This window comes from Lonchura striata, chromosome W (genome assembly GCF_050655825.1).
Source record: "Lonchura striata isolate lonStrDom1 chromosome W, ASM5065582v1, whole genome shotgun sequence".
Classification (NCBI taxonomy): Eukaryota; Metazoa; Chordata; class Aves; order Passeriformes; family Estrildidae; genus Lonchura; species Lonchura striata.
In genome coordinates this window covers 43,034,259-43,061,065 of record NC_140743.1, presented here as the reverse complement: position 1 = coordinate 43,061,065, position 26,807 = coordinate 43,034,259, and the positions used below count along the sequence as shown (strand labels likewise).

The 26,807-nt window shown below is 49.1% G+C and overlaps 2 protein-coding genes and 1 long non-coding RNA gene across 8 annotated transcripts in view; 1 reads left to right on the top strand and 2 right to left on the bottom strand.

Moving 5' to 3' along the window:
* LOC110478603 (WD repeat-containing protein 7) overlaps positions 1–18,583 on the bottom strand; it is a 41,289-nt gene extending 22,706 nt beyond the window's left edge. For 3 of the 6 annotated variants that reach the window (XM_085571349.1, XM_085571350.1, XM_085571348.1), the window contains exons 1-19: positions 18,423–18,582; positions 12,045–12,213; positions 11,396–11,502; positions 10,667–10,745; positions 10,354–10,528; positions 9,683–9,759; positions 9,272–9,391; positions 8,879–9,024; positions 8,372–8,474; positions 8,105–8,246; positions 7,644–7,892; positions 7,012–7,232; positions 6,277–6,472; positions 5,743–5,957; positions 3,940–4,703; positions 3,750–3,838; positions 2,310–2,390; positions 1,684–1,802; positions 807–930 (exon numbers count right to left, since the gene is read on the bottom strand). In XM_085571349.1, the coding sequence (XP_085427475.1) occupies positions 807–930; positions 1,684–1,802; positions 2,310–2,390; positions 3,750–3,838; positions 3,940–4,703; positions 5,743–5,957; positions 6,277–6,472; positions 7,012–7,232; positions 7,644–7,892; positions 8,105–8,246; positions 8,372–8,474; positions 8,879–9,024; positions 9,272–9,391; positions 9,683–9,759; positions 10,354–10,528; positions 10,667–10,745; positions 11,396–11,502; positions 12,045–12,200 (3,163 nt within the window). In that variant the 5' untranslated portion in view covers positions 12,201–12,213; positions 18,423–18,582. Of the gene's footprint in view, positions 1–806; positions 931–1,683; positions 1,803–2,309; positions 2,391–3,749; positions 3,839–3,939; positions 4,704–5,742; positions 5,958–6,276; positions 6,473–7,011; positions 7,233–7,643; positions 7,893–8,104; positions 8,247–8,371; positions 8,475–8,878; positions 9,025–9,271; positions 9,392–9,682; positions 9,760–10,353; positions 10,529–10,666; positions 10,746–11,395; positions 11,503–12,044; positions 12,214–18,422 lie in introns of all 6 variants that reach the window. The other 3 variants (XM_085571352.1, XM_085571351.1, XM_085571353.1) reach the window with 2 other exon arrangements.
* Positions 18,584–19,222: 639 nt separating this feature from the next.
* On the top strand, positions 19,223–26,064 carry LOC146763231 (thioredoxin-like protein 1). The gene is made up of 8 exons (XM_085571431.1): positions 19,223–19,404; positions 20,625–20,721; positions 21,211–21,384; positions 21,643–21,765; positions 22,098–22,167; positions 24,571–24,743; positions 25,033–25,137; positions 25,833–26,064. Exons 1-8 carry the CDS (start codon positions 19,241–19,243, stop codon positions 25,860–25,862), a joined length of 936 nt encoding a protein of 311 aa, XP_085427557.1. The 5' UTR covers positions 19,223–19,240; the 3' UTR covers positions 25,863–26,064.
* LOC146763232 (uncharacterized) lies at positions 20,221–21,239 on the bottom strand. The gene is made up of 2 exons (XR_014952688.1): positions 21,175–21,239; positions 20,221–20,572 (listed from the first exon to the last, which is right to left on the bottom strand). It is a non-coding gene; the product is annotated as an uncharacterized LOC146763232 (long non-coding RNA).
* Positions 26,065–26,807: the final 743 nt, after the last annotated feature.

The window sequence follows — 26,807 nt, the reverse complement described above, 5'->3', positions numbered from 1 at the left end:
GAATGGGGGGTTGCCTCCCTGGATGGATGGCTGGGAATGGGGGCTCCCCAGGCCCTTTCCATGGATGGATGGCTGGGAATGGGGGGTTGCCTCCCTGGATGGATGGCTGGGAATGGGGGGTTGCCTCCCTGGATGGATGGCTGGGAATGGGGGCTCCCCAGGCCCTTTCCCTGGATGGATGGCTGGGAATGGGGGCTCCCCAGGCCCTTTCCCTGGATGGATGGCTGGGAATGGGGGGCTCCCCAGGCCCTTTCCCTGGATGGATGGCTGGGAATGGGGGTTCCCCAGGCCCTTTCCCTGGATGGATGGCTGGGAATGGGGGCTCCCCAGGCTCTTTCCCTGGATGGATGGCTGGGAATGGGGGGCTCCCCAGGCCCTTTCCCTGGATGGATGGCTGGGAATGGGGGGTTGCCTCCCTGGATGGATGGCTGGGAATGGGGCTCCCCAGGCCCTTTCCCTGGATGGATGGCTGGGAATGGGGGGTTGCCTCCCTGGATGGATGGCTGGGAATGGGGGCTCCCCAGGCTCTTTCCCTGGATGGATGGCTGGGAATGGGGGGTTGCCTCCCTGGATGGATGGCTGGGAATGGGGCTCCCCAGGCCCTTTCCCTGGATGGATGGCTGGGAATGGGGGGTTGCCTCCCTGGATGGATGGCTGGGAATGGGGGCTCCCCAGGCTCTTTCCCTGGATGGATGGCTGGGAATGGGGCTCCCCAGGCCCTTTCCCTGGATGGATGGCTGGGAATGGGGCTCCCCAGGCCCTTTCTCCCCGTTTCCCGGCTGAGGGGCGGTGCCAGGGCTCCTTACGGGAGATGACGCTGTCCATGTACTGGGGCAGGTAGGGAGCCCAGGTGTCGATGGTCTCCTTGCGGCCCGCCTGCTCGATCCTGCGCAGCTCCGCCAGCAGCAGCGCCTGCGCCGCCTCCCGCACCTGCAGGAGAGAGAGCACAGCTCGGGGGTCACACAGCACGGACACCAGCTCCTCACAGGGTTACACTGGCCTTCAACTGAGAGTGTTCCAGCAGCAGCAGCGCCTGCAGGACACCCAGAACAGCCAGCACAAACACATTTCGGATGCCCTCAGTTTCAGCTTTTGTACTTTCCAGATTCTGTACTGCGTTCGTGTGTAACTCTGAATTTCACAGGAAGAGTTAGCAAGCTCTCTTCAGTTTAGTCACACAGAACAATCCTTTTCCAGCCCAGAACCAAGGACACTCCTACAGCTTCAGCCCCAGAAGTGCAAACAGCAGGGAATGGAGGAGAGCAACCTGGGAGGGTGGGACTGCACAACCTGGAGTTGGAATTGGACAATTAACCCAATATGGAAATGGACCAAAACTTATAAAAGTGTGAAAACTCGTGACCCTTGTCCATCTTGGGTGTAGCCTCAGCCAGGCTCTTGCACTGCCCAAGGTGTGAAGGCCTTTTAATAAATCCCTACTTTATTCTTTAACTCTGCCCAGCCTCTGTTCCAGGCATCAGCTCTCAGAGGGTCACACAGCACAATTACCCAAAGACTGCATGCCATTCCTGACAGGGTTAAACTGGCTCTAAGAGAAAACACTCTGGAACGACGAATTAACCTGCAGGCTGGCTGCTGGCAATGAATGAGTGGGGCTCTCACGCCCAGGGAACATCTCAGCACCAACACCAGGAGCCCCCGGAGCAGGGAGGCTGGGCTCACCTCCAGGCAGCGATCCTGCCACCGGCGTGCCAGCATCTCCAGCAGGGGAGGCCGGAACTTCTCCAGCCCCAGCAGGTCCGGGAGCATCACGCAGTGCATGGCAGCCAGCTGGCTCCAGCCTGGGGGAGCACAGGAGTGAGCACACCTCAGTTCAGATGTTCGTTTTGGGCACGCTTCATCAGCACCCACAGCAAACTCACAGCAACGACCCCCTCAAGGACTCCACGGGCTTTTTGGTGCTCATTTAAACTCATGCACATTGGCCCAAGCACGGTCTGCCTTCTATCCTTATTCTCCCCCTGAATCTTTCTTTTAGCACACTAAATCCAGGTGCATTCCTACTACAGCTCTGCAGTTCTGTGCAGGTAAAACCAGGAGACAAACACAGAGTTCAAATAACACAGTGTGTAAAAACACTCCGCATTCTATTAAACAGATGTCCAATATTACATTCAAATCTCCATCAACACCAAAACTCAGATGTAAGTGGTGTGAAACCTGGGGAAGCCTATCCCAGGTACCCCGTGTTCAAAGAAAAAAAAATCCCTTAAAAATCAACTAAAAATAACAATGAGAAAGGATTTCAGCTGAAGTAAAGGACAAGTAGAAAAGTGAGGAAGGAATACCTTCGTTGACTAAGAAACAGGAATGGAAAGCAGAAGTGTCAGAGTGCCCAGATTCCGTGCTGGAAGCAGCAGCAGGAGCAACTTGCAGAGAAAGAAGAAGAAATAAAAGAGAGAAAAAAAGAGGGAAGTGAGGAGAGCAGCAGCAGAAAAACGGGTTAGTATCACTGGAGAGCGGAAAACAAAGGGGGGCTGTGATGATGTTCAACTCAAATATTCAACTTAAAAATAACACTCAGCTTCAAAATAATATTCAACTCAAAAGAATGTCCAACTTAACAAGAATTCCAGGTTTTCCAAGAAGGAAGAGGCAGTCATGCAGCTGCAGAGGAACATGGAGACAGTGACAGAAACTGGGATGTTTTGAAAAGACCAAAATACATCAAAATTAAGTGGTTTTAAATATGTTTTTAGGCAGGTGGCTTTGGTCTCATTTCATGCTTGACTGTAAATTAGAAACCCAGGAACTTTGCTGCTTCTTTTCATGCTTTTCCCATATTTCCATAAATTTGGAAGTTGTACTATGCACCAAAGGCCCAAAAAATCAACCTTAAACACCCTGAGCTGCCCAATCTGTCACTCCAAGATACCAAGGATGAATTCCTGAGGGCTGGCTGGGATTTAACTTCGTTTTAAATGGGCCTCCAGGCAAAAATGTAACTCTTTATCACAGAAATGCCAAACAGCCTAAAGGAGAAGGAGCCTAAAGGACAAATTCAGGCCTGGAACCCAAAGGAGCACCTGGGCCATGTCTTTTGGAAACTCCCATGTCACCATTAAGGCTGGACAAGACCTGGCAGATGATGGAATCCGACCAGGAGCTGGCCCCACAGCGCCCACCACTCCCCGTGCCAGGGGACATCTGCATCCAACCTTTTTTCCAGGCCTTCCACCCCACCAGCACGTGGGAGGCACAGAGTGGCTGTAGTAAATCCCTTCCCACCCACCTGCACAAGGTGCATCAAAAAAGAGGCTTAATTTAGGAAAACCAGAAATGGTAGCTGCACAAACACACCCCAGACTGAAACTAAAGCTTCACCCCAGAGTTTCTGCCTGGCTTTGCTGGAGTTGCTCACGCTGTTCCAATGTGAGGAGTTCCAACCAGCCAAGGATGCTGGCACCAAGCTGGGATCACTCCCACAGAAACACTTTGGGATGAGTCTGTAGAGCCTTTATTTCCAAGCTCCTCAAAGCCAGAATGTTTGGGAGCACTGAGCACAGGCAAAAACTCCTTGTCAGGGAATGATGCCATGGCAGAATCAGCACCTTGTACTGGTTCTTGAGCAAGTCCTAATCCCCAATAATTTCATGGAGGTTAACATTACATTACTACCTTGCTTTGTCCTCCTATGCAGCAATTTTCTCTCTCGACAACAAGGTGTTAAATTCAGTGTAATGAGCTGCAACAACAGATCCAAGGGGTGCCAAGGAAGTGGTTTTTACCTTGTTTGATTTGCCCTTGTGCTGCATGGCTGGACATGGCAGGGGGTGGCTTCACCTTGGCCATCTCAGGGGTGCCCGGCCTGGGTGGCCTAAACATGAAACATCCACGGGGAGACACGTCAGCTCCAGCCCCAAGGGCTTTGGGAACCACCCCGAACCCACGGCTAGATCCCGGTGGGGACAGCCATACCTGGTGGGGCCTTTCTTCATGTGGTCCCCGATGAAGGTGGCGTTGGTCATGCTCATCAGCGTGTTGGCCAGCGAGATGACGGAGAGCAGGTGCTGCGTGGTGACAGCCCGTGACACGCCGTAGGTGCCCTTGCCCAGGCCCTCGGTCACCGACGCCTTCCTGCCCAGCTCCTCCCAGGCCGCCCTGCCCACGGGCTGGTTGTAGCCAGGCAGCATCAGGGACATGTGGCCGCCTCGCGACAGGAGGCCGAAGGACACGGAGCAGTGTGGCTTCAGCATCCCCAGGCGATCCAGGCAGAGCTCGTCCAGCACCGAGTTCAGGCCCCAGGCGTGCAGGCAGGACATGAAGAGCTTGGCCGTGTCCATGGTTAGGTTATACTCCAGTAGAGTCAGTGGTTTGGATTTGCTGGAGCGATACTCCGGGTCACCGTCTTCTCTCCTCTGCCTCACGGCCTCTTCATCCTCATCCTCATCATCCAGCAGGTGCTCCTTGATGTTCTCCTTGATGGTCTCCTTGACCTGCTGGAAGAGCACAGCCGCCCGTTTGCCAGTGAGGAAGGAGCCTCCCTTGTCGGAGGCGCCGGAGGCTTTCTGGAGGTTCTCCGGGGACACGAGGGCGGCGCTGGGCCGGGAGGCCTCCTCCGTCAGCAGCTGGATGATCAGTGCCTCCACGTCGAAGAACAGCACGTGGATGTCTGGGTCCGTAATGTTGGTCTTGATGGCCTGAACCATCAGGGAGTTGTGCGAGTATTTCGGTAGATTCCCCTGCGAAACGAGAGAGCAAGGTGAAATTTCCAATTGGCAAGTTTGAAACACACCCACAAGCCGCAGAAATTCAATTTACAGGTGTTTACAGGTAAATGGAGCTCTCCAAGTGAGACACAAGTTCACACTTCCCCTCCTGAATCCTGTGAGCGCGTAGTTATATTGCAAGGAACAGCAAAACTGTTATTAAGCTTAAAACACATTAAAGATTTCTTATTTGCAGGGTGAACAATGGAATCAATATATCCCACTGGAGAAGAAGCTGCTCAGATTCACCCCAACCTGCAGTTACTGCACCCCTTGGTCACTCCCCTTCAGTCCAAGAGGGCAAAAAGGCAGGAGGCAGAGAATGAAGGTGCTGTGGGAAAAAAGCTGAAGAATGTCAGAAAGGAGACTGGAAACCAGAACATTAACAAAAGCTTTCAAGCATTAAAACCTTCATTCCCTAACCCTTTCATTCCCAGTTCTGCCTGGATCCAGCAGGAGCAGCAGCAGAAACCCTGAGCAGACATTTTTCTACGGAAACATGCTGGTGGTGCTCTAAGGAATGATCTCAGCACGGGAGAAGGTGACAGCACAGGGCAAAAGCAAGGGCTAGGTGGGAGAAGCTGAGAATGGAGCCCTGCTGCCTTCTGCTGGCCACAAGCCGTACAGGGCAGCTCTGGGCTGGATGTTGGGAACAGCTCCTCATGGATCATGGAACGGGCTGTCCAAACCCAGGGCAGGGCTGCAGTCCCCAGCCCGTGGGCATGTGGCACCTGGGGACACGGGATAGCGGTGGGATAGCGGTGGCCTAGTGCTGGGGAATGCTCGGATTTGATTTCAGAGGGCTTTTCCAGCCTAAAGCACTGCACGACTCCAGACTCTGTAACTCAAGATGCACAAAACCAAAGAGCAGGACACACACTGAAGCGGCATCACGGACAGCAACACAAACAGGGGAAGAACCATGTTTAGGTTTTGGAGAGCTCAGGCCGAGAACCTTCTGGTTACAAAGATGGAAACTTCCCCTATTTCATTCCGTTCTGGAAAGACCCACCTTATCCGAGGCCTCGGAGGCCAGCAGGTTGGTGGCCAGGGTCTGCAGCTTCTGGTGGGCCACGTTCTTGAGGGCGGCCAGGCTGCGGCGGGTCATGGCCTGCTTCAGGTTGACGGCGGGGTGGCTGAGCGCATCCACGGCTGCTGGCACGGCCTCGTCGCAGGCGCTGAGGATCTCCACGGCCGTGATCCCCATCACGCAGCGGTCCAGTGCCCCTGGAGCAGGGAGGGGACAGCTCAGCACCCCCAGTGGCACGGGGCACAAACAGCTGGGTGTGAACCACGCTTTAGAAGCTCTGAACCAACACTGCTAAAGGATGGAATTCCCTACACTTCCACGAGGTTCCTCCCTGCACTTACACTTTCACAAGGTTCTTCTGGTGTGAATCTGTACCGAACACCTGGGGTGGTAAGCTCCAAACAGAAATGTGCCAAAGTGCCTGAGTTCTCCCCTCAGACACAGCTGCGACAGCACTAAGGGCAGATCTGTATTTATGTCCATTAAAAATGGATTAAGCAGCAGCTCTGAGCTCACCAGTGTCCATCTGCCAGACGTACACGGAGCCATCGGAGCATCCCACCACCAGGTAGTCATCGGACGGCCTCCACTTGATCACTTGGATTGGGAACAGGTGGCGGGAGGCCAGCATGATGCACTTCTTCTCCCTCAGACTCAGCAGACCCACGGAGTGATCGCTGGCAACAGAGCAAACACAGTGCTGCACTCTGGCCTAACACAGGAAAAAAAGAGAAACAGCTTCATCATAATGCAGAGCTGGTATTAAAAACCTTTCCCCCACTGGGCCGAACAGGGTGACCAAAAGCCTCTTTAATGCACAAAACTCAGGCACCTACATCAATGCTCAAACTCACTGAGGTCACTGGGAACAGAACTCCCTGACCAGAAATTCCCTTTAATCCATCCTTTGCACATCATGACAAGAAAATGTTATTAAACCCCATTTTGCTAAGCAAACCCCAGAGTTTTCCATCAATGTCACTTTGTTCATTAAGTTCTATTTATTCAGCTAAGTTTCAGGAGGCAAAATTGTCTCTAAACCCTATTTTCAATGGGTTTAATAAAGCCCCTATTTTCAACCTTTACAGAATTAAAGCATGGTGGAAGAAACCATAAATAGCAGAATAATCAAGCTCTTTTTTGTGAAGCCCTTGCAAGAGCTGGGTCAGTGCTACACCCCCAGCATTCCATGCTGTATTCCCTTTCTCCAGGAGGACTGAGGTGCTGGAAAGGTTATCCTAGAGGACTTACACTGCAGTTTTCTGGTGGAACGAGCAGCTGGGTGATTTCTCCCCCGTGGACACAGAAGATGTGTTTCATCTCTCCTGAGAAGATGTCCCAGATGATGACGGAGAAATCCACCCCCCCTGAGATCAGGTACCTCTGGTCATAGCGGGAGGACACCTGGTGAGGGTACAGCAAACACGTGACCTTGTTCCGGTGGCCTCGGAGCGTGCGGTGCGGGGGCCAGCCTGCCAAAAGGGAGGATGGGCAGAAGCACAGGAAAAGAGAGGGAAACAGAAATTCAACAGAACAATTGGCTCCCAAGTGTTTGTCCTGCAACTCACATCCCCAAACAGTGAGGATAATGTCACATGGAACCCACAGGTCCAAAAGCAGCCCAAGCACAACACCCGGATCCCACCAGGAACCCTGGCAGGCTTTTCCCATGGAGATCTCTAGTGGCACATCAGTACCAGCACTGCAGTGCCAGGAACAATTCTGGACAAGGCAGGAGATGCTCCCTTGCCTTATCTTTGCTCCTCCATCTCAAACCCCCTGCAGAAATACCCCAGTTGACCTTGCCTGAGTGAACAGCTGAAGGGACTGCCAGCACAACAGGGCACAGCAGATTTATGAATGTCCACCCGCGCATGCCGTACCTCGGCGCAGCATGTGCTCGCCCTGCAGCAGCTGCACGATGGCGGTCTGCGTGGCCGGCACGATGACGATGCTGCCGTCCTCGCGGCCGCACACCAGCCGCCCGTGGGCCGGCATGTAGACGCTGGCCGTGACGCGCAGCGGCTCGCTGGCGTTGGCCACCATGCTCAGCTGGTCGATGATCCCCGCGGGCCGGGGGCTCAGCTGGTCAAAGGCTTCCTGCAGGGACCTGGACGTGGCTGTCTGCAGGCCTGGGAAGGAGGGGAAACAGCAGGGCTAAGGTGGGAGGATTTAGCAGCTGCACCTAGCGGGTGCAGACGAAGATCTGATAAGATGAAGATACTACAACTCCTGCAAGGAAATAACAATTAAACCCCAGCTTAATGATCTGTGGGAGAAGCAGCACGCCTTTACCCAGCAAAAGCACACAGAAAGCACAGAGATCTGGCTGTCAGTTAGGTACCTTTTGCACCCTCCTGCTGCTCAAGGGCGTCGGGCACGCTCCAGATGCACAGCCTCCCTGAGGAGTCCCCTTGGATTAAGAGCCTGTAGGAAAACTCTCTCTGGCCACAGAAGAAGCGAGTCACTGGAGGACATATCAGGAGCTGTTTGAAAAGTAAGGAACAACCTCAGACCATGGCAAAGCACACACTCAGCTCCGTCTCCTTCCTTTCAAAGCAGGACGAACCCTAGCACAGCCCATGACAGAGCTCCACAGGAAGAGATGTACCTGTTTCTCTGCTCTGTCCAACACGCTGTACAGCAAAGGTGGAATCAGGTTCTCCACTGCCTTCCCCACATCCCTGCGGAACGAATCGCTGGCTGGGAGGCAGCTGGGGGTAGGAACAAAGAAAGGAGATAATCAATTTATAATAATAGAATTCCTTGCATTTAAAGAGTGATTCCTACACTAGGACATGGGCGCTGCTCCCATCCTCATGCTCTGATGACATGAGGGCAAGGAAGGAGTTCCCACATGATTTATGTGGGAATATTCAAATAAAACACTATCTCTACCCAGAACAAATACATCTGCACTCCATGAAGATGTCAGAAAGAATGTCTTTGATTTTACACTTCTCATTTTTAACCCCTTTGATGCCAAATTTTGAATTAATTTCATAGTTCTATATTTACATGTCTTCCCTTACTGGACCAATATGTCAGTATTTCATGAACTCAGTTCAATTCAAATTAATCAAAAATCAAATAAAGAGGGTATTTTTCTTTTGAGTACCTGGCTGGTAATTTATAGATGAAGCTTTGTCCATCCTCTGTCCATATGATCACTTTATCAGCTGCCACAAAGTCCCCACCAGTCCAGGTCTGCTCGTTTTCACTGGGCACTGAACATAAGAGGGAATAATCTCCAGCATCAAAGACCTAGAGGAAACAGGAACAAAATCTGTTGTTATTAACCAATTAATTCCACAGGATCGTGGAATGGTTTGGGGTGTTAAAAGCCTTAAGGGCCACCTTGTTCCAAACCTACACCACGGGCAGAGATTTGGATTACACACCCAGAAATACATTAAACACACAGCAGAGGTACATGCAGAGACTCGGAGCACCTTCACCTGGATGTTTCCAGTGGAGGTTCCTGGGGAGAAGGGCCGGGGGCTGTGCTTACCCTCCAGTACTTGGAGCACACGACCAGGAGCGAGCGCTGCGTGAAGGCGCAGAAGGAAATGCTCTGGCAGTTCTGGCAGTAGATGGGCTTGGACTCCTCCTCGAACACGGGTGTGGTGTCCTGAACCAAAGAGAGCCAGCACTCACTAACTCCTCCCTGCTGCACTGAGCCAGAGCCGTGCCAGGCCCAGGGCAGGCGCCAGGGCACCTCTGCAGGTGCCACGTGGCCCTTCCTGTGCACAGCCAAACCCTCGGAGCAGCTTTACTCCTGCTCCCTCCTGAGCAGGTCTGCAGGAGTCCCCTCGGGGCACCTGAGCCTCCAGCAGCACAGTAAATTGATTTTCCACTGGCAAAGAGAACAGAACCCTCCATCCCACCAGGAAGTGCCGCTGATCCAGCAGCCAGTGCCTACCTGCATCCGACTGACTTCTGAGGTGATGATCCAGACTTTCAGGATGCCAGTCACGGACACAGCCACGACAGTGTCCTCTGGGAAACACAAAATGAGCCTGAGGCACAAAGAGCTACTCACCTGGGCACATCTGAGCATAAACGAAAACCTGATCCAAGCATTCCTGGAGCATCTGTTTCCCAGTGGAATGTTTAGTTGTAAAGATGGAACAAGGAATAAATGAAAGGCATTAGCAGGAAACCCTCATAGCAGAGCCCATTTCCAGTTCTTCCAGCAATTTATTTGTTGTGGGGATAACAGCTGAGCTTTCCCACCCCAGGATTTTGGGAATGGCCAGTTTACAACTGTTGCTGAGCCTTAACCCAAGAGAGAAGTCCTTTGGTCAGGATTTTATCCTCAGTGTTCCCCAAACCTCTCAGGAATTCCAGTCTCCACAACAGGAACACCCCAACAAGACACTCGTCTGCCAGAATTAAAGCCCACCAAATTAACACCAGTGAGCAGAACCAACCCAGTCTGTGCTCAGGTGACACTCCAGCCCATGCCAGCTGATCCAGCTGCAGCAGGATTCCCAGAGAAGCTGGATCCCTGGCAGTGCCCAAGGCCAGGCTGGCCAGGGCTTGGAGCAGCCTGGGACAGTAGGAGGTGCCCCTGCCACAAGAAATACTCACCTTGTGTCCTGTTGGACCGGATGATGGTCATGGAGCTGATCCAGTCAGGAGAGATCTTGGATATCAGAGAGTACAGAACCTCCAGGCTGGTTGCATCCACGACCAGAATTTCGGGATAATGCCCGTGGCACAGGAGTCTCCCTTCCCGCTGCGTGCCGACTGTGAACTGATAGAACTGCAGAGATGGGAACAAACACCAATCAGAGTCTGTGCAGGACAGGGATGCCTTCATTCTGGACCTGGGCTGGCTCCCCAAGCCATCCTGCTGCCTGCAGGGGACACTTCCCGCCCTGCCATCGCTCCCAGCGCTCACCTGGATGCCTGTGTGAGCACAGGCCAGCTTGGTGAACTCGATGCACCTCCCATCGTTCACATCCCACAGGCACATCTCCCTAAAACACAGGGAAACCACGTGCAAAACAGGCCAGGCTTCCAGGGAGGAACCTCGCTTGAACCATTTTCCTCTCATGGTATTAGGGATTAGGCCAATTGTATTTGGAGAAACTCAAAATCAACTGGACCTTCCAGTCCGCCTAAATCCACATAACCTCCTGTTCCCTGTGAGGATAAATTACAGAACCTGCAGCTATTACTTCTTCATTGAAAACTTCATATTCAAATTTAATCAGAACAAAATCTGTGAGGTGCTTTCTCCTTTCCATCATCAGACAACATAGTTAGGTTTTAAATCTGATGGGAGGAGATTACTTAGCCCTGAAATCAGCCCAAGGTGGAAATTCTAAATTTTGACACATTCTGCCTTCAAATTCCTTGTTAAAAGGTTATTTAGGCAAATTATTCCTTAGCTTTTCTGGATAAAAAAATCTCTATCTATTTGGATATCAATTGCACAAGAAATCCTTCCTGCTCCTACCACTTAACTGCTGCTCTATGATTAATAAATAAAACCAATCAGAGATAAAATGTATTTGCTGAGGAATTTTCTCTTGAGGGTAAAAATTACACACAGCGTTGAATATATGGATAAACTGGGCACAAATTCCCATTATTGCAGTTTTGCATATAACAAACAGAAACTCACCCACTCTCTGATGCACTCACTATATATTGCTTTTCACTGGAAGCTGAGGCCTTGGATAAACAAGTAACTGAAGCTGTATGACCAAAGAGCAGAGCTCTGGGATTGATCTGAGAGCAGGAAAAGAAAACAGGGAGTCAAAATCACACAAATGACCAAAATACCCATATCCCAGCTGTCTACTTAATGTATTATATATCCATTAATATGCGCACACACATATTAAATGAATGAAAAGGATTGTCCTGCACATCAAAGAGTTTTCCCCAGCTTAGTTCCTGTATATTCACAAATAAGGGGAGACCTCAGAGCCCCTTCCAGTGCCAAAAGGAGCTCCAAGAGAGCTGGAGAGGGACTTGGGACAGGGAATGGAGCCAGGAAAAGGGGGAATGGCTTACCACTGCCAGATAGGATATTGGGAAGGAATTCCTTTTCACAACACAATATGAAACAGCTCAACTAAAAAGCAACTGGTTTAGAGCAGCTCCAAGAAACTGGAATGAGTTAAAAAAGCTTCCTACAGGAGCAGCAAGGAAGCCCAAGAGCCAAACACCTCTTTGTAACCCTTGGCAGCGCCATGGGAGGGGTGGAGCAGCACGGGAGAGGGAGGACAGGCTGAGGGGCACTGCCAAGTGAACTGTGCATGCACTACCTGCAGGTCAGGCCCCAGGTCCCAGAGGCAGATCTGCCCGTCGTGGCAGCCGGTGACGATGACAGAGCCATCCACGAGCAGCAGGGAGGACACGCAGTGGGTGGGGGCACGCCGGCCCCACAGCACGATGGGCAGCACCAGGCTGTTCCCGGCCATGGCCGCAGAGCGCCTGCAATTCCAAAAGCGAGGCAACATCAGTGACAGCCCGGGCGGCTCCCTTCCCTCGCGCTCCTGTCCTCTTTTGCCCTCACAACTCTACCATCTCGTTCCCTCCTGTCTCTGCCACTTTGTTCCCTCAGGTATCCTGCCCTTTTCCCCTCAGGATTCCCGCCCTTTTCCCCTCAGGATTCCTTCTCTTTTCCCCTCATGATTCCTGCCCTTTTCCCCTCAGGACTCCTGCCCTTTTCCCCCTCAGGATTCCTTCTCTTTTCCCCACACGTTTCCCCGCTCTTTTCCCCTCAGGTATCCTGCTCTTTTCCCCTCAGGATTCCTTCTCTTTTCCCCTCAGGTTTCCCGCTCTTTTCCCCTCAGGTTTTCCCACCCTTTTCCCCTCAGGTTTCTCGCTCTTTCCCCCTCAGGATTCCTGCCCTTTTCCCCTCAGGATTCTTGCTCATTTCCCCACAGGTATCCCGCCCTTTTCCCCTCAGGATTCCTTCTCTTTCCCCCTCAGGTTTCACTGCCCTTTCCCCCTCAGGTTTCCTGCCCTTTTCCCTTCAGGATTCCTTCTCTTTTCCCCTCATGTTTCCTGCCCTTTTTTACTCATCGTTTTGCCACCTTTTCTCGTCATTTTCCCTTCTCTTTTCCCCTCATGTCTCCTGCTCTTTTCCCTCCTGTTTTTGTCTTTTCCCCCTCTTGTTTTTGCTCTCTTTTCCTCTCGTTTCCAGCTCTATTCCCTCATGCTTTTGCCATATTTTCCCCTCATGTTTCCTTCTCTTTTCCCCTCATGTTTTTGCTAACTTTTTCCCTCGTGTTTTTGCTTATCTTTCCCCCTCATGTTTACTGCCCTTTTTTACTCATATTTTGCCACCTTTTCCCCTCACGGTTTTGCTGTTTTTTCCCCTCATGTTTTTACCATCTTTTCCCCTCATGTCTCCTGCCCTTTTTTACTCATGTTTTCACCATCTTTTCCCCTCATGGTTTTGCTGTCTTTTCTCCTCATGTTCCTGCTCTTTTCCCTCATGTTTTCCCCTCAAGTTTCACCCCCATTTCCCATCATGTTTCTTTCTCTTTTCCTCTCATTTTTTTGCCACCTTTTCCCCTCAGGCATCCTGCCCTTTCCCCCTCAGGTTTCCTGTCCTTTTTTACTCATGTTTTTGCTACCTTTTCCCCTCAGGTATCCTGCGCTTTCCCTTCAGGATTCCTGCCCTTTTCCCCTCAGGTTTCCCCTCCTTTTTCCTTCAGGTATCCTGAGCTTTTCCCCTCAGGATTCCTGTCCTTTCCTGGTCATGTTTCCTGCTCTTTTCCCCTCATGTTTTTGCCACCTTTTCCCCAGATGTTTCCTTCTCTTTTCTCCTCATGTTTCCTTATCTTTTCCCCTCATGTTTTTGCAAACTTTTTCTCTCATGTTTTTACTTATCTTTTCCCCTCATGTCTCCTGCCCTTTTTTACTCATATTTTCACCATCTTTTCCCCTCATGGTTTTGCTGTCTTTTCCCCTCATGTTCCTGCTCTTTTCCCTCATGTTTTCCCCTCAAGTTTCCATGCTCTTCCCCTCATGTTTCCTGCCCTTTTTTGCTCATGTTTTTGCCACCTTTTCCCCTCATATTTCCTGCTCTTTTCCCCTCATGTTTTTGCCATCTTATCCTCTCATTTTCCCCACTCTTCCCCTCATGTTTCTTGCCCTTTTCCCCTCATGTCTCCTGCTTTTTTTCCCTCGTTTCTTGTCCTTTTTTATTCATGTTTGCCACCTTTACCCCTCATGTTTCCTTCTCTTTTCCCCTCAGGTTTTTGCCATCTTATCCTCTCATTTTCCCCACTCTTCCCCTCATGTTTCTTGCCCTTTTCCCCTCATGTCTCCTGCTTTTTTTCCCTCGTTTCTTGTCCTTTTTTATTCATGTTTGCCACCTTTACCCCTCATGTTTCCTTCTCTTTTCCCCTCAGGTTTTTGCCATCTTATCCTCTCATTTTCCCCACTCTTCCCCTCATGTTTCTTGCCCTTTTCCCCTCATGTCTCCTGCTTTTTTTCCCTCGTTTCTTTTCCTTTTTTATTCATGTTTGCCACCTTTACCCCTCATGTTTCCTTCTCTTTTCCCCTCAGGTTTTTGCCATCTTTCCCCCTCATGTTTCCTGCTCTTTTACCTCATTTTTTTTTGCCATCTTTTCCCCTCATGTCTCCTCTTCTTTTCCCTCATGTTTTCGCTATCTTTTCCCCTCATGTTTCCTGCCCTTTTCCCCTCACGTTTCCCGACATTTTCCCCTCACATTTGGGGGATCCCAGGATGAAGCAGATGGGCTGCAGCAGACGGATGGACAGACAGACATGGCCCCCCAGGTAGGAGGCAATGATGATGTTTATTTACATTATGGGGGTGTGGGGGGGAGGCTTCAGTCTCCCAAAATCCAAAATATTATCCTTCAAACCAAGAAGGAGGGGAGTAAAAGGTGGGGGCTAAACAGCACATCCCTGTGCACACAAGGATTCTTGCCCAAATGCCTCTTTTTAGAGTAATTTTGAAGTTACATATGTTTTAAGGCCTGAGGCTGAGGCAGTTTTTATACCCCTGATGTTGTTATGTCCCTGCTACACAGACAGTCATGTTGGAATGTGGAATATCCTGCCTTAGGTGAAATTAGCCTTGTATAATCCACTGATAAAGTGGATCCTGGCCACTCTCCAGCAGGAAATAGGTTCAGCACTATCTTTACATTTCGGATCTTCCGAACGTATTGACACAAAAAACACGGTAGAATTTCAGTTGTCCCCAGGCCAAAACGGTCTCAGTGACTGGGAATGGAAATTCAAGTTGTGGCAATAAAACCCACTTGAATTTGCACAAGATTTAAACCCCACAACAACCCTCTGTTTGTGGTAGCAACATTCCCAGCTTGCTGAGCACTTCCCTGCTTTTAGAACTGAGGGTTTCTTATCGGTGGAAAAGTCGTGTTAAATTAACAACCAAACACTCCTTGTGGATTATCTTGTGGACGTTTATGCTCTGAACTCACCCCAGCTCAAACCAGAGCTCTGGTTTAGAGGACCAACAAAACGGGCAGGATTCATGGGAGAACTGTTTTAAAATATGTGTGGTTTTGTGAGGTTTTTAATAGCTATATACTATTGTATACTGTTATATACTATTTAATAGCTACCTTGAGTTTTAACTGGTGTGTAAACCTGTTTAGCAGCACTTTAGAGGTAATAAATCTGAATTATGACAGAAAAATAAATGTCACTCCAACCTGGACACTAGCAGGGACGGGGTGTCCACAGCTTCCCTGCACAACCTGTGCCAGCACCCCGATCTATCCCAACAGAAACCCCTGTCATTTCCTATCCGGGGAAAACCACAGGAGTTGTTACGCCATGTGATGAGTGCAGCCAGAGAACTGGAACACGGCTGTGTCCGTGGAAAAAAGGGGGGAGGGAGGGAGCAAGGGCAGGCTAATGAATGGCTAAGGATTACATGCAGCTCCCGGGAGGCTCCTGGCAAGGCAGGGATCAATTGGGGGGTTTGCACAAAATCCACATCACAAAATCACTAATATCACATCCAGCGACCCCTCCCAGTGAAGCAGCTCATTTCTGGCAGCCCACTGGCCCACCTTCCTTAAAAGCGACTTAATTAAGAGCTCGAATGTAACGATCAGGATCAATAAAGCCCAAAAATCCAGTCCTTCTCCACACTGCAAACCACACCTGGCCCTGCAGAGTTAATTGTTATGCAATGCTGGATCAATTGCTCTGTCTAGACCATCACAACACAGAAAGAGAAATTAATTCAGCATTTTAAACAACAGGGTGCCAAACAAAGAGCTACAATTAAACTGGGCTTGATTAGCAGGAAAATCATCATAAAAATGGAATAAAGGCAGGAATAAAGTGTCCAGATGCAACAGAACAAAATGCAAATATCAATAACTAGAACAAAAACACCCACAGCAAACAGAAATACCCACTCTATTTTTGTGAGGAAACAAACCACAAATGACTCAACCAGAGCTGAAAACCACCAAAAAAGCAACACAAAAATCCCTCCCCACTCCTCTGCTGCCCTACAGTTCAGGGGACAAGTCACAGTGTTCCTGTGTCACCTGGCTGTCAGAAACAGCTGCCTTCTTTAATAAATCCAGGAAATCCCCTACTGGGGCACAGAATTCCTGCATTTCACAATTCTGCATTTAAAGCCACTCCTGAACACTTCCAAACCCACACCGCTCTGAATAAAGGGAATTTTCAAAAGGAACATACAGGAGGATACTACAACATACAAGAGCATTAGCACATAACTATCGTAAGAGATTCCAGATTTCCCATGCAGAAATCACATTAGCAACCCCCCTGACAGCCCCACTTCAAACACAGTTCTCATACAGAGTATTTCATAGCAAGGCCCTGGGAAAGAGAGGAGAAAGAAAAACTACCTTTTTCCTTCCAGTCTTTGACTGTGGCAGCGCAAGGCCTTCATAAAAAACTTCCTCTTCAGGAAAAACCACATTTTAATTCCCCAGGATTTTGGATTCCAGAGCTCAGCCCCAGCAAACACCAAGTGCAGCCCCTGCCAGCACCAAAATCCCTTTTTGTCTGAAAACAATCAATAATTCCATTTTTTGACATCAGTGCTGACAAAGTAGAGGAGCGAATCGACGCTGTCCCAGTGGCCAAGGGGCCCAAAGCAGGCAGGCAACCACTGCACCCCAGCTGCCGCCTTGCAGCCACTCCCAAGCGCCCCAAAGCCTGCTTCCTACAGAAAAGGGAACTTGGAATGGCAATGGAGATCACAAGTACAGCTCTTCCTGTACTCCCTGGAGGAAAGGAATTTCTCTCTAGCCACAAGTGCCAAACCCCTGGTTTTCCTTCCCAAACACAGTACCGCACGCTGTCCTGTTATTCCATGTACACGTATCCTTGCGCTTACTGCCTTCACTTGACATTTCCTAACATAAAACCTTCCAAATAATAATATACAGAAATAATTCTAACCTTAGACACGAAATAAATGCAGGGAACACGCGACAGAACAAATGCAGGCATGTGGAAAAAAACACCTTCCCAAAACCATGATTTTTAAAATATTTCAACAGAAAGCAATTATTTAAATGAGGAAATGAACAAACAAACTGAAAAGTTAAATAATGTGTTAACCTGACAGAATAATCCAGTGACTGCTCTGCTTGAAGGTGGGACTTAGGCACACTGAATAATCCCGGATCAATTCCTATTTCAGTAAAGCCACTAAAGTGATTTTTCAAGTACAAGGAATTAAATTCTGAATCCACAACTCAACTAAGCCCCTTTTCAGAAATCCCCCCTACCCAGAAATCCTCACCATGGACTTTTACAGCCACAAAAGCGCAAATCCCTTGGAGGAAGGGGTGAAACGAAAGTGAGCCCACCTCAGTAACTCTTCCCAAACACTTGTACTTCCATTGAGGAAGGAATTAATCTCAGGATGTGTGTGCACACTGCAATAATCTGCCCCCAAAATACCAAGAAATAGTACTAAATAGCGTTAAATAGTTTAATATATGGGCTATTTGTACATTTTAGAAAAAGCTAATGACTTTAAATGCAATGGCAGCTTAGACTTCCCAGTTATTACTTAGGCACGGAGAAAGGGAGCACCGAGGGAGGGAGAACACAACGGGAACACCTCCCCTGGGTATGCAGGAGGTTCCAAAGGCAGCAGGGCACAAAACGCTCATTTGGGACACGGGGCTGGAGGTATCGGGCGCCTCTGGAAGGCACTTGCAGGTTCTGCTGCTGCCGCGCTTGATGGCACGCTGAAGGCACACGATTTTTTCCTGGCTCAGGCTGCCACCAAGGACAGTTATGCCCAGCAGCTGGAGCACCCCAAACCCATCCCGGTGCCAAGAGCACCGCGCCTGGCGCGGGGAAAGGCGAGGCAGCACAAAATCGACATTAAAGGGTGTTCAGGCCCGCAAGGGGATCAGTTCCTGCCAGGAGCCTCCCTTGGCCAAGGCCCCGTTAGCAGCACGGAAAGCTCCATCATTAATAACCTGCTGCTGGCTTTGCGTGAACCCTGCCGGGATCCCAAACCCAACCCTGCTCCGTTACGAGCGCGTCCCGGTGTCCCCGTGTGTGTCCCGGGATGCCCGGGCTCCCCGCGCCTCCCGTGCCGCAGCCTCTCAGCGCTGCCGGCGCGGGTGCTGCGGGGCCTGGCGCGGGCTCGCCCTGCCGTTCCCCGCCCCAGGTCGCACCTGTCCGGTGCCGGTGCCGGTGCCGGTGCCTGTCCCGGTCTCGGTCCCTTCCCGGCCCTCACGTGTCCCCCCGCCGCGCTCGCTGCGGCAGCGGCCGGGTGCCACCGCGCCCCGCGACACTGGCGCAAAGCTGCGGCCGGCGCACTTGACGGCAGGCGCCGCCGCCGTGGAAACTGCTGGGGTCGCTGAGGGCGCGCCAGGAGCGGGTGATTGCGCGGTGACAATTCATAATTAATTACCGATTGCAGCAGGCGGGGGCAGAATGGCGGCGGTATTTCTGGTCTTTGCTGGGAAAAGCGGGAATATTAGACAGCTTGGAGTGACATGATGTTGTGTTATAAAGTACGTTGGGAAATTGTCAGGAATGACGCTGCAAATGGAGTCAGAGAAAGTCCCGGGTTTAATTTTGGTTTTATTTTGTAGTTATTACAAGCACTCATCTTTTATTTCCCCCTTTTGGCGTCATCAAAAAACGAGTTTATGACGAAACCAGTATTAAATTTTTATGTTTAAATCTAAAGGCGCATCTCGCCTCAGAGAATTCCTGCGCTTGCCTGTTCCTAAAATGGCCGCCGGGGGGCGTCGCGCCCTCACGGGCTGCCCGTTCCCAAAATGGCCGCCGGGGGGCGTCGCGCCCTCACGGATTGCCCGTTCCCAAAATGGCCGCCGGGGGGCGTCGCGCCCTCACGGGCTGCCCGTTCCCAAAATGGCCGCCGGGGGGCGTCGCGCCCTCACGGCCTGCCCGTTCCAAAGATGGCGGCGGCGGGCGGGAGCGGAGCGGAGCGGCCGCGCCTGCGCCCGTGCGGCCCCAGCGGTGCATGCCGGGCGGCCTGCCCGCCGTGACGCTGCACATCGCACCCGGCACCGCCACCGGGCCCGCGGCCATGGCGGGCGTCAAGGTGATCGCCAACGACACCGAGTTCCAGCCCGAGCTGAGCGCCGCCGGCTCCCGCCTGGCCGTGGTGAAGTTCACCATGAGGGGGTGAGTGAGGGCGGCGTGCGGCTCAGGCTCCCGGGAAGGGCTCCGCTGTTCCCGTGCTTTTATTGGGGTTCTCCGGCGCGGCTCGCGGCGTGAGGAGCGCTCCGTAACGCGTCAGGGCGGTCTCGGCATCGGCGCCTTTAGAAGTTGTGTGATTTGTAGCACCCCGTTCCCAGCTCCCGGAATAAATTCCCGTTCTTCCCGCCGAGCCCGCCGCCCGCGCCCCGCCAGCCCTCCGGCGCTCTGAGGGAGCAGGGGCTGCGCTGGTTTACAGCCCCTTAAAGGGCACGAAAATGACGGAAGCGAGGCACGGACAGCACTAAAAACACCTTAAAACTTGGAAAAACACCTTTTGCCCCATAAAACTTGGCTGCATCCGTACCCCATTTGCCCACGATAAGTGGATTTTCTCTTTTCCGTCCTCAGCAGGGAGGTGCAGCTGTGGTGAAATCGGGATGAATTTGTCACCAAATGAACCTACATATCTGAATCATTCCCTTTAATCTGTGAAACTGGGGAGAATAGTGATAATCCCGGGGATTTGGGGGTTCATAGGGCACCTCATTATTTTTTTGGCTGCTGCCTCTTAGTTGTGGGGGTTTTTTTGCCAATTTCTATGTCGGGTTTTTTTATTTCACTTTTCTTTTCCCTTTCCCAGTGAGAAACTCCCTTTACAGGAATTGGTGGAGCTGAGCACTTCATACATTTTTGCTGACGCAGAATAAGTAAAAGATACTAATTTTCATATGAGGCAATGCAAATAAATTAAAAGAAACTAGCTATGTCCTCTCAGAACCAAATAAATATGAGAATAACTGGTTCAGGTGTAAATGAGATTTATTGTGGGAACAATTTTATAATCCATGAAGCTTTGATACATGTTGACCATTAAACATTTAAGTTATGTGTGAATATAATTTTTTTCCAAGGAGGTGGCATGAACTAATGATAGTGGTTTTTTGTTAATAGTATTTTTTTTGCTCATTTTGCCCTCCTTTGTCACACTTTGTTGAGCAGGTCTGTGGTAAAAATGTTGCAAATAAAGGCAATAAATTGCAGATTCCCAAATGTCACCTTGCATTGTATCCCCAGCTGGCTGCAGGTAGAGAGGCTGTTTTTACAGCAGGGTATCAGGAAGAGAGGAACGTTCTGGTTCCGTTTGGGGCAGGCACTGAAAAAGGAACCAAAAGTGGAATTAAGTGGAAGTGTCACTTTTCCCACAGGTGCGGCCCTTGCCTGCGGATCGCACCCGCCTTCAGCGCTCTGAGTAACAAATACCCTCAGGCAACATTCCTGGAGGTGGACGTGCACCAGTGCCAGGTGTGGGCTCCAGGGCCTCCTGCTGCTGGGGAGCCAGGGAACAGGGAGGGAAAGGCTGCAGTGGTGTCCTGAGCAGGATGGGAAAGGAGAACCAGGGAATGGGGAGCTGGGAAAGGCTCCAGCAGTGTCCATGCCTCTCGCCGTGCCTGCTGCAGCACAGGAGCTGTGACAGTGACTTCTCCCAAACTGGGAAAACAAATCCCTCCTAGGAGGAAATATTCCTGCAGTGCCACTGTGCTGCCCTTCCTTTGAGCAGTGTAAAAGTGCAGTTATTCGTTGATTTGTTGGTTCCCAGCCCCTGCTAAAATAATATTTTAGCCATGGAACACAGCACTTGTGGGAGGTAAAGGCAAACATGAGCATGTGCATTTATTGGTGGGTTTAGCTAGTGGGAATTAAAGGCAAACGTGAAGAAGTGGGGCTAGTTGGCTGCAGTGGTGCAGTGGGACTGACCTAAAGCACTGAATGGAGTCTGGTGTCTGCTCCCAGGGCACGGCTGCCACCAACAACATCTCAGCAACGCCCACCTTCCTGTTCTTCCGGAACAAGGTGCGGATCGACCAGTACCAGGGAGCAGATGCTGTGGGCCTGGAAGACAAAATCAAACAGCACCTGGAGAACGATCCCGGCAACAGCGAAGACACAGACATTCCCAAAGGATATGTGAGTATCTCCCCAGAGCTTTGTTGGAGTGCTCGTGCAGCTCAGGTGTTAAAAAACCCTGGTTTTCAAATGTGCTTGAAGTCAAAGAGTTGGATTTTAGGCAAAGCTGCCCAAGAAAATAATTTGTCTGGGCTTTATTTTCCAGAAAAAATGTAAATATTGACATATACGTGGTTATTAAGGATGAAGAATGTCCCTAGTCATTGAAATGAATTTTGTGCTGTCCCAGCTGTGAGCAGCTGTGCTCTCTGTCCCCAGATGGATCTGCTGCCCTTCATCAACAAGGCTGGCTGCGAGTGCCTCAATGAGAGCGACGAGCATGGCTTCGAGAACTGCCTGCGCAAGGACTCCTCCTACCTGGAGTCCGACTGCGACGAGCAGGTGTGCTGCCACAGCTGCAGGGATTGCTGCATTCCCGGGGTGTTCTCCTGCAGGGCTGTGCTGCCACAGCTCCAGGGATTGCTGTGATCCCGGGATGTGCTCCCACCAGGCTGGCAGCCCGCAGGAGGCCTGGGTACACGGCTGGGGGTGCCCGCGCTTTCCCCACTGAGCGTGGCCTGGCACAGGAGTGTGAGCTGGGGGGAAAGGGCCAGAGTGCGCTCAGGGGCAGTGAGCACAGCATTTGTTGCTGTGTTCCAGGGCTGCCCAGCCCCGTGTGCTGGGTGTGCAACTGTGTGACACCCGTGTGTAACTGTGCTCGCTTCCCCCCACAGCTGCTCATCACTGTAGCTTTTAGCCAGCCTGTCAAGCTGTACTCTATGAAACTTCAGGGGCCAGACAACGGTGAGTGCTGCAGGTGGAGTTACTTCTTACTGACTGATGGGCAAACACTACAGTGTGATACACAAGTCAAAGTGGTTATAGATCGATACACACATAGAAATAGTTACTATAGACTGATACACACAGAGAAATATTTATTATCAATTGGTACACACAGAAATATTTATTACAGACTGGTACACACAGAAATATTTATTATAGATCAATACACACACAGAAGTATTTATTATAGATTGGTAAACACAAAGAAATATTTATTATAGATTGGTACGCACACAGAAGTATTTATTATAGATTGATACGCAAAAGGAAGTACTTATTTTAGTTTGCTGTACACACCTAAGTATTGTAGATTGATGCACAAAGTATTTATTATAGTTTGATACACACAGAAGTATTTATTATGGATCGATACACACACAGAAGTATTTATTATAGATTGATGCACACATAGAAATATTTATTATAGATTGATACATGCATATAAATATGTACTGTAGATTGATACACACATAAAAATATTTATTATCGATTGTTATATAAATAGAAATATTTATTATAGGCTGATGCACAAACAGAAGTATTTATTATCGATTGATATACACATAGAAATATTTATTATACATTGATGCACACAAAGAAATATTTATTATAGATTGGTACACACATAGAAATAATTATTAGAGATTGGTACACACAGAGAAATATCTATTATAGATTGATACACACACACAGAGAAGTATTCATTATAGATTGATACATACATAGAAATATTTGTTATAAATTGATACACACATAGAAATATTTATAGATTGATACACACAGAGAAGTATTTATTATATATTGGTACACACAAAGAAATATTTGTTATAAATTGATACATAGAAGCATTTATTATAGATTAATACACAAAGTATTTCTTATAGTTTGATACACACATGTAAGTATTTATTATAGATCAATACACACAGATATTTATTATAGATTGATACACACATAGAAATGGTTATTATAGATTGGTACACACATCGAGATATTTGTTATAGATTGATAACAAATAGAAATATTTATTGTGGTTTGATACACACAGAAATAGTTATCATAGATAGGTACACAAGTATTCATTGCAGTTTGATGTACACACAGAAGTATTCCAGATTGATACACACAATGAAATATTTATTATAGATTGATACACACATAGAAATAATCATTATAGATTGATACACACAGAGAAGTATTTCTTATTGATTGATACACACGTATAAGTAGTTCTTATAGATTGATGCACACATATAAGTTTATTATAGATCAATACACACTTAGAAATATTTATTATAGATGGACACATAAGTAGAAATATTTATTGTAGTTTGATAGAGATGTATGTATTGTCATTTGATACACAATTTATATAGTACTTTGGTACACAAATAGAAGTATTTATTATAGACTGATACACACATAGAAATATTTCTTATAGATTGATACACCAATAGAGGTATTTACAGCTTAATACACACATATAAGTATTATAGATTACACACATATAGAAGTATTTATTACAGACTATACACAAATAGAAATATTGTTGTTTGATACACAAACCAAAGTATTTATTATCGATTGATGCACACATAGAAGTATTTATTATAGATTATACACAAATAGAGGTATTTATAGATTAATACACACATGGAAGTGTTTATTATAGATTATACACAAACAGGAATATTTATTATAGAGTGATACAGATGTATTTGTTGTAGTTTGATATACAAACTACAACAAATATTTATTATGGATTGATGCACACATAGAAGTATTTATTATAGACTGAGACACAAATTATTTACTGTAGTTTTATACACAATGAAACACAAATAAAAGTATTTACTGTAGTTTGATACACAAATAGAAATTTTTACTATAGGTTGATACACAAATAAAAATCTTTACTGTAGTTTGATACACAAAATGTTTACTGCAATTTGACACACCAAGTGTTTACTGTAGTTTGGTGCCCAAGTAGAAATATTTACTGTAGGTTGATACACAAAGGAAGTATTTACTGTAGTTTGATACACAAATAGAAATATTTACTGTAGGTTGATACACAAAGAAAGTGTTTATTTTGGTTTGATACTGAAGTAGAAGTATGCACTGTAGTTTCATGTACAAGTAGAAGTGTTCAGTGCAGTTTGACACCCCAAGAAAGTGTTTGTGGTTCGGTAGCTGCAGAGGCACACTGGATGCGCGTGCAGGCCGAAGGGAGGCTCCCTCACAGGTTCCCCATGCCCTGTAACTGTGCCAGCCTGCACTGTGCCCTGACATTTCCTGCAGAACGGACTCTGCCATTCCTTCCCTGGGCCTGTCCCTCACTCTGCTCTCTCCCTGTCCCAGGGCAGGGGCCCAAGGGCATCAAGATCTTCACCAACCTGCCGCGCTCCATGGACTTCGAGGAGGCAGAGCGCAGCGAGCCCACGCAGGCGCTGCAGCTGGGCCCGGAGGACATCCGGGAGGATGGCATCGTGCAGCTGCGCTACGTCAAGTTCCAGAACGTCAACAGCGTCACTGTGAGTGCCTGCGCTGCTGCGGCGGCCCGGAGCTGGGGGGTCTGCCCAGAGCTGGGGCTGCTTTGCTCCTGCTGGGCTGGGAGCTGGGAAGTGCCAGCTGGGGACTTTAGCCAGCTGCCAGGGAAACAGCAGTGTTCTCGACAGAACTGCTGAAATGAGAGGACAGAGAGACACCTTTGTGATGGGGAGCAAGCTTTCACTTGGACACTTCACACCTGGAGCAGCTGATGCTGTAGGTACCGATGCAGGATGAAGTTAAAGTCCTTTTTTTGGCTGTTTCCCTCTGCAGTTGTTTGTCCAGTCCAATCATGGTGACGAGGAGACGACACGAATCACGTATTTCACATTTATTGGCACTCCGGTGCAGGCCACCAACATGAACGACTTCAAACGAGTGAGTCCCTTGCTAACCCCTGGGGAGCAGCTGGAGCCTGCTCTGGGCTGGGTGGGGGGACAGACACCTGGGGGGACACAGTTCCACACTCAGGGCACCTGGGGGGGTGTCTGCCTCTGTCCTGCATGTTCCTGAGCTATCCACAACGTTCAGTCATCAGCCTGGTAAAAGGAAATGGTGTCAACTGAGGGGCTGGAGGTTATACACACCAAAGGCAGCATCTTTTTTAATTGCTGTGACATTCACTTCTTGATTTTGGGACTCTCTTTTGGCAACTTCGTTGTAAAAAGTCTTACTTTAAAAAAACTGCTGCAATATTTATGGTACAAAAATGGGAATTTTGGGGGGTAAAAAAAGGCAATTTTGAGGAAAAGAAAAGGCGACATTTGTGGGGGGAAATTTTGAATATCTGGGTGAAAAATAGGCATTTTTGGGGGGGAAAAAGGTGAATTTTGGGTAGGAAGAAAAGGAACTTAGTGGGGAGGAGTGTTGCTGGCAGCTGAGTTGCTCCTGGTGCCCTGGCCCAAGCTGGAGCTGCGCTGGGCTGTTCCTGTTGGACTGAGCGCTGCCCTGAGCCCGGCCTGGCTGAGCCCAGCCCAGCCAGGGTCTTTCCCAGCCCGGAGCCCGCGGCTGTCCTGGCTCCCGGAGCTCTGCCCAGCGGCCCTGCCCCTTCACCGCTGCTTTTCCTCCTGCAGGTAGTGGGCAAGAAGGGAGAGAGCCACTAGAGGAGCGGCGCCGCGTGGCCTGGCCTGGCTGCGCTGCTCTCCGTTCCCGGATGATGGTCTGGGCAGTGCCAGGCGCTGTCCCCGGGTCTGCTGCCATTCCCAATAAATCATTGCTTTCAGCTGCAGCCTGCTCCTGCTCTGCTCCTGCTCCTGCTGCTGCTCCTGCTGCTGGATTTGTAAATAAAACTCCTGACTTTTGCCAGGCCGGATTTTCTTACTGCAGGAACTGAGGCTCACGTGTTCCACTGAGCGTTGCCAGCCCCGCTGAGAGTTTCAGATGCCACTGCAAGTAAGCTCGGAGTTTCTTTGTTTATTCTCACAAAACACACATCATATTTTCTGTTATTCCCACAAAACACACATCAGGTTTCAAATGTCCAGTGCAAGTAAGCTCAGAGTTCCTTTGTTTATTCCCACAGAACACACATCAGGTTTTAGATACCAGTGCAAGTAAGCTTGGAGTTTCTTCGCTGTTATTGCACAAAACAATCAGGATTTTGCTCTGTTATTCCCACAAAACACGCATCAGGTTTTCTGTTATTCCGACAAAACACAGGATTTTGCAGTGTTATTCCCACAAAACACACATCCAGATTTCTGTGATTTCCACCAAACACAGATCATTTTTTTTCTCTGTTATTCCCACGAAACACACATCAGGATTTCTGTTATTCCCACAAAACACGTTGGGTTTTAGATGGCCAGTTTAAGTAAGCTTGGAGTTCCTTTGCTCTTTTATTCCCACAAAACACTGATCAGGATTTTCTGTTACTCCCACAAAACACAATCAAGATTTCTGTTATTCCCACAAAACACACATCAGGATTTTCTGTTATTCCCACAAAACACACATCAGGATTTTCTGTTACTCCCAGAAAACACAATCACTATTTCTGTTATTCCACAAAATACTGATCAGGTTTTCTGTTACTCCCACAAACACAC

Bases quoted from the DNA above. Each gene is read 5' to 3' on its own strand.
- LOC146763231 (XM_085571431.1), top strand. From the start codon at position 19,241: ATGCCGGGCGGCCTGCCCGCCGTGACGCTGCACATCGCACCCGGCACC. The intron at 21,385-21,642 runs GTGAGTATCTCC...CTCTGTCCCCAG, and splicing joins CAGACATTCCCAAAGGATAT to ATGGATCTGCTGCCCTTCAT. The intron at 21,766-22,097 runs GTGTGCTGCCAC...TTCCCCCCACAG, and splicing joins AGTCCGACTGCGACGAGCAG to CTGCTCATCACTGTAGCTTT.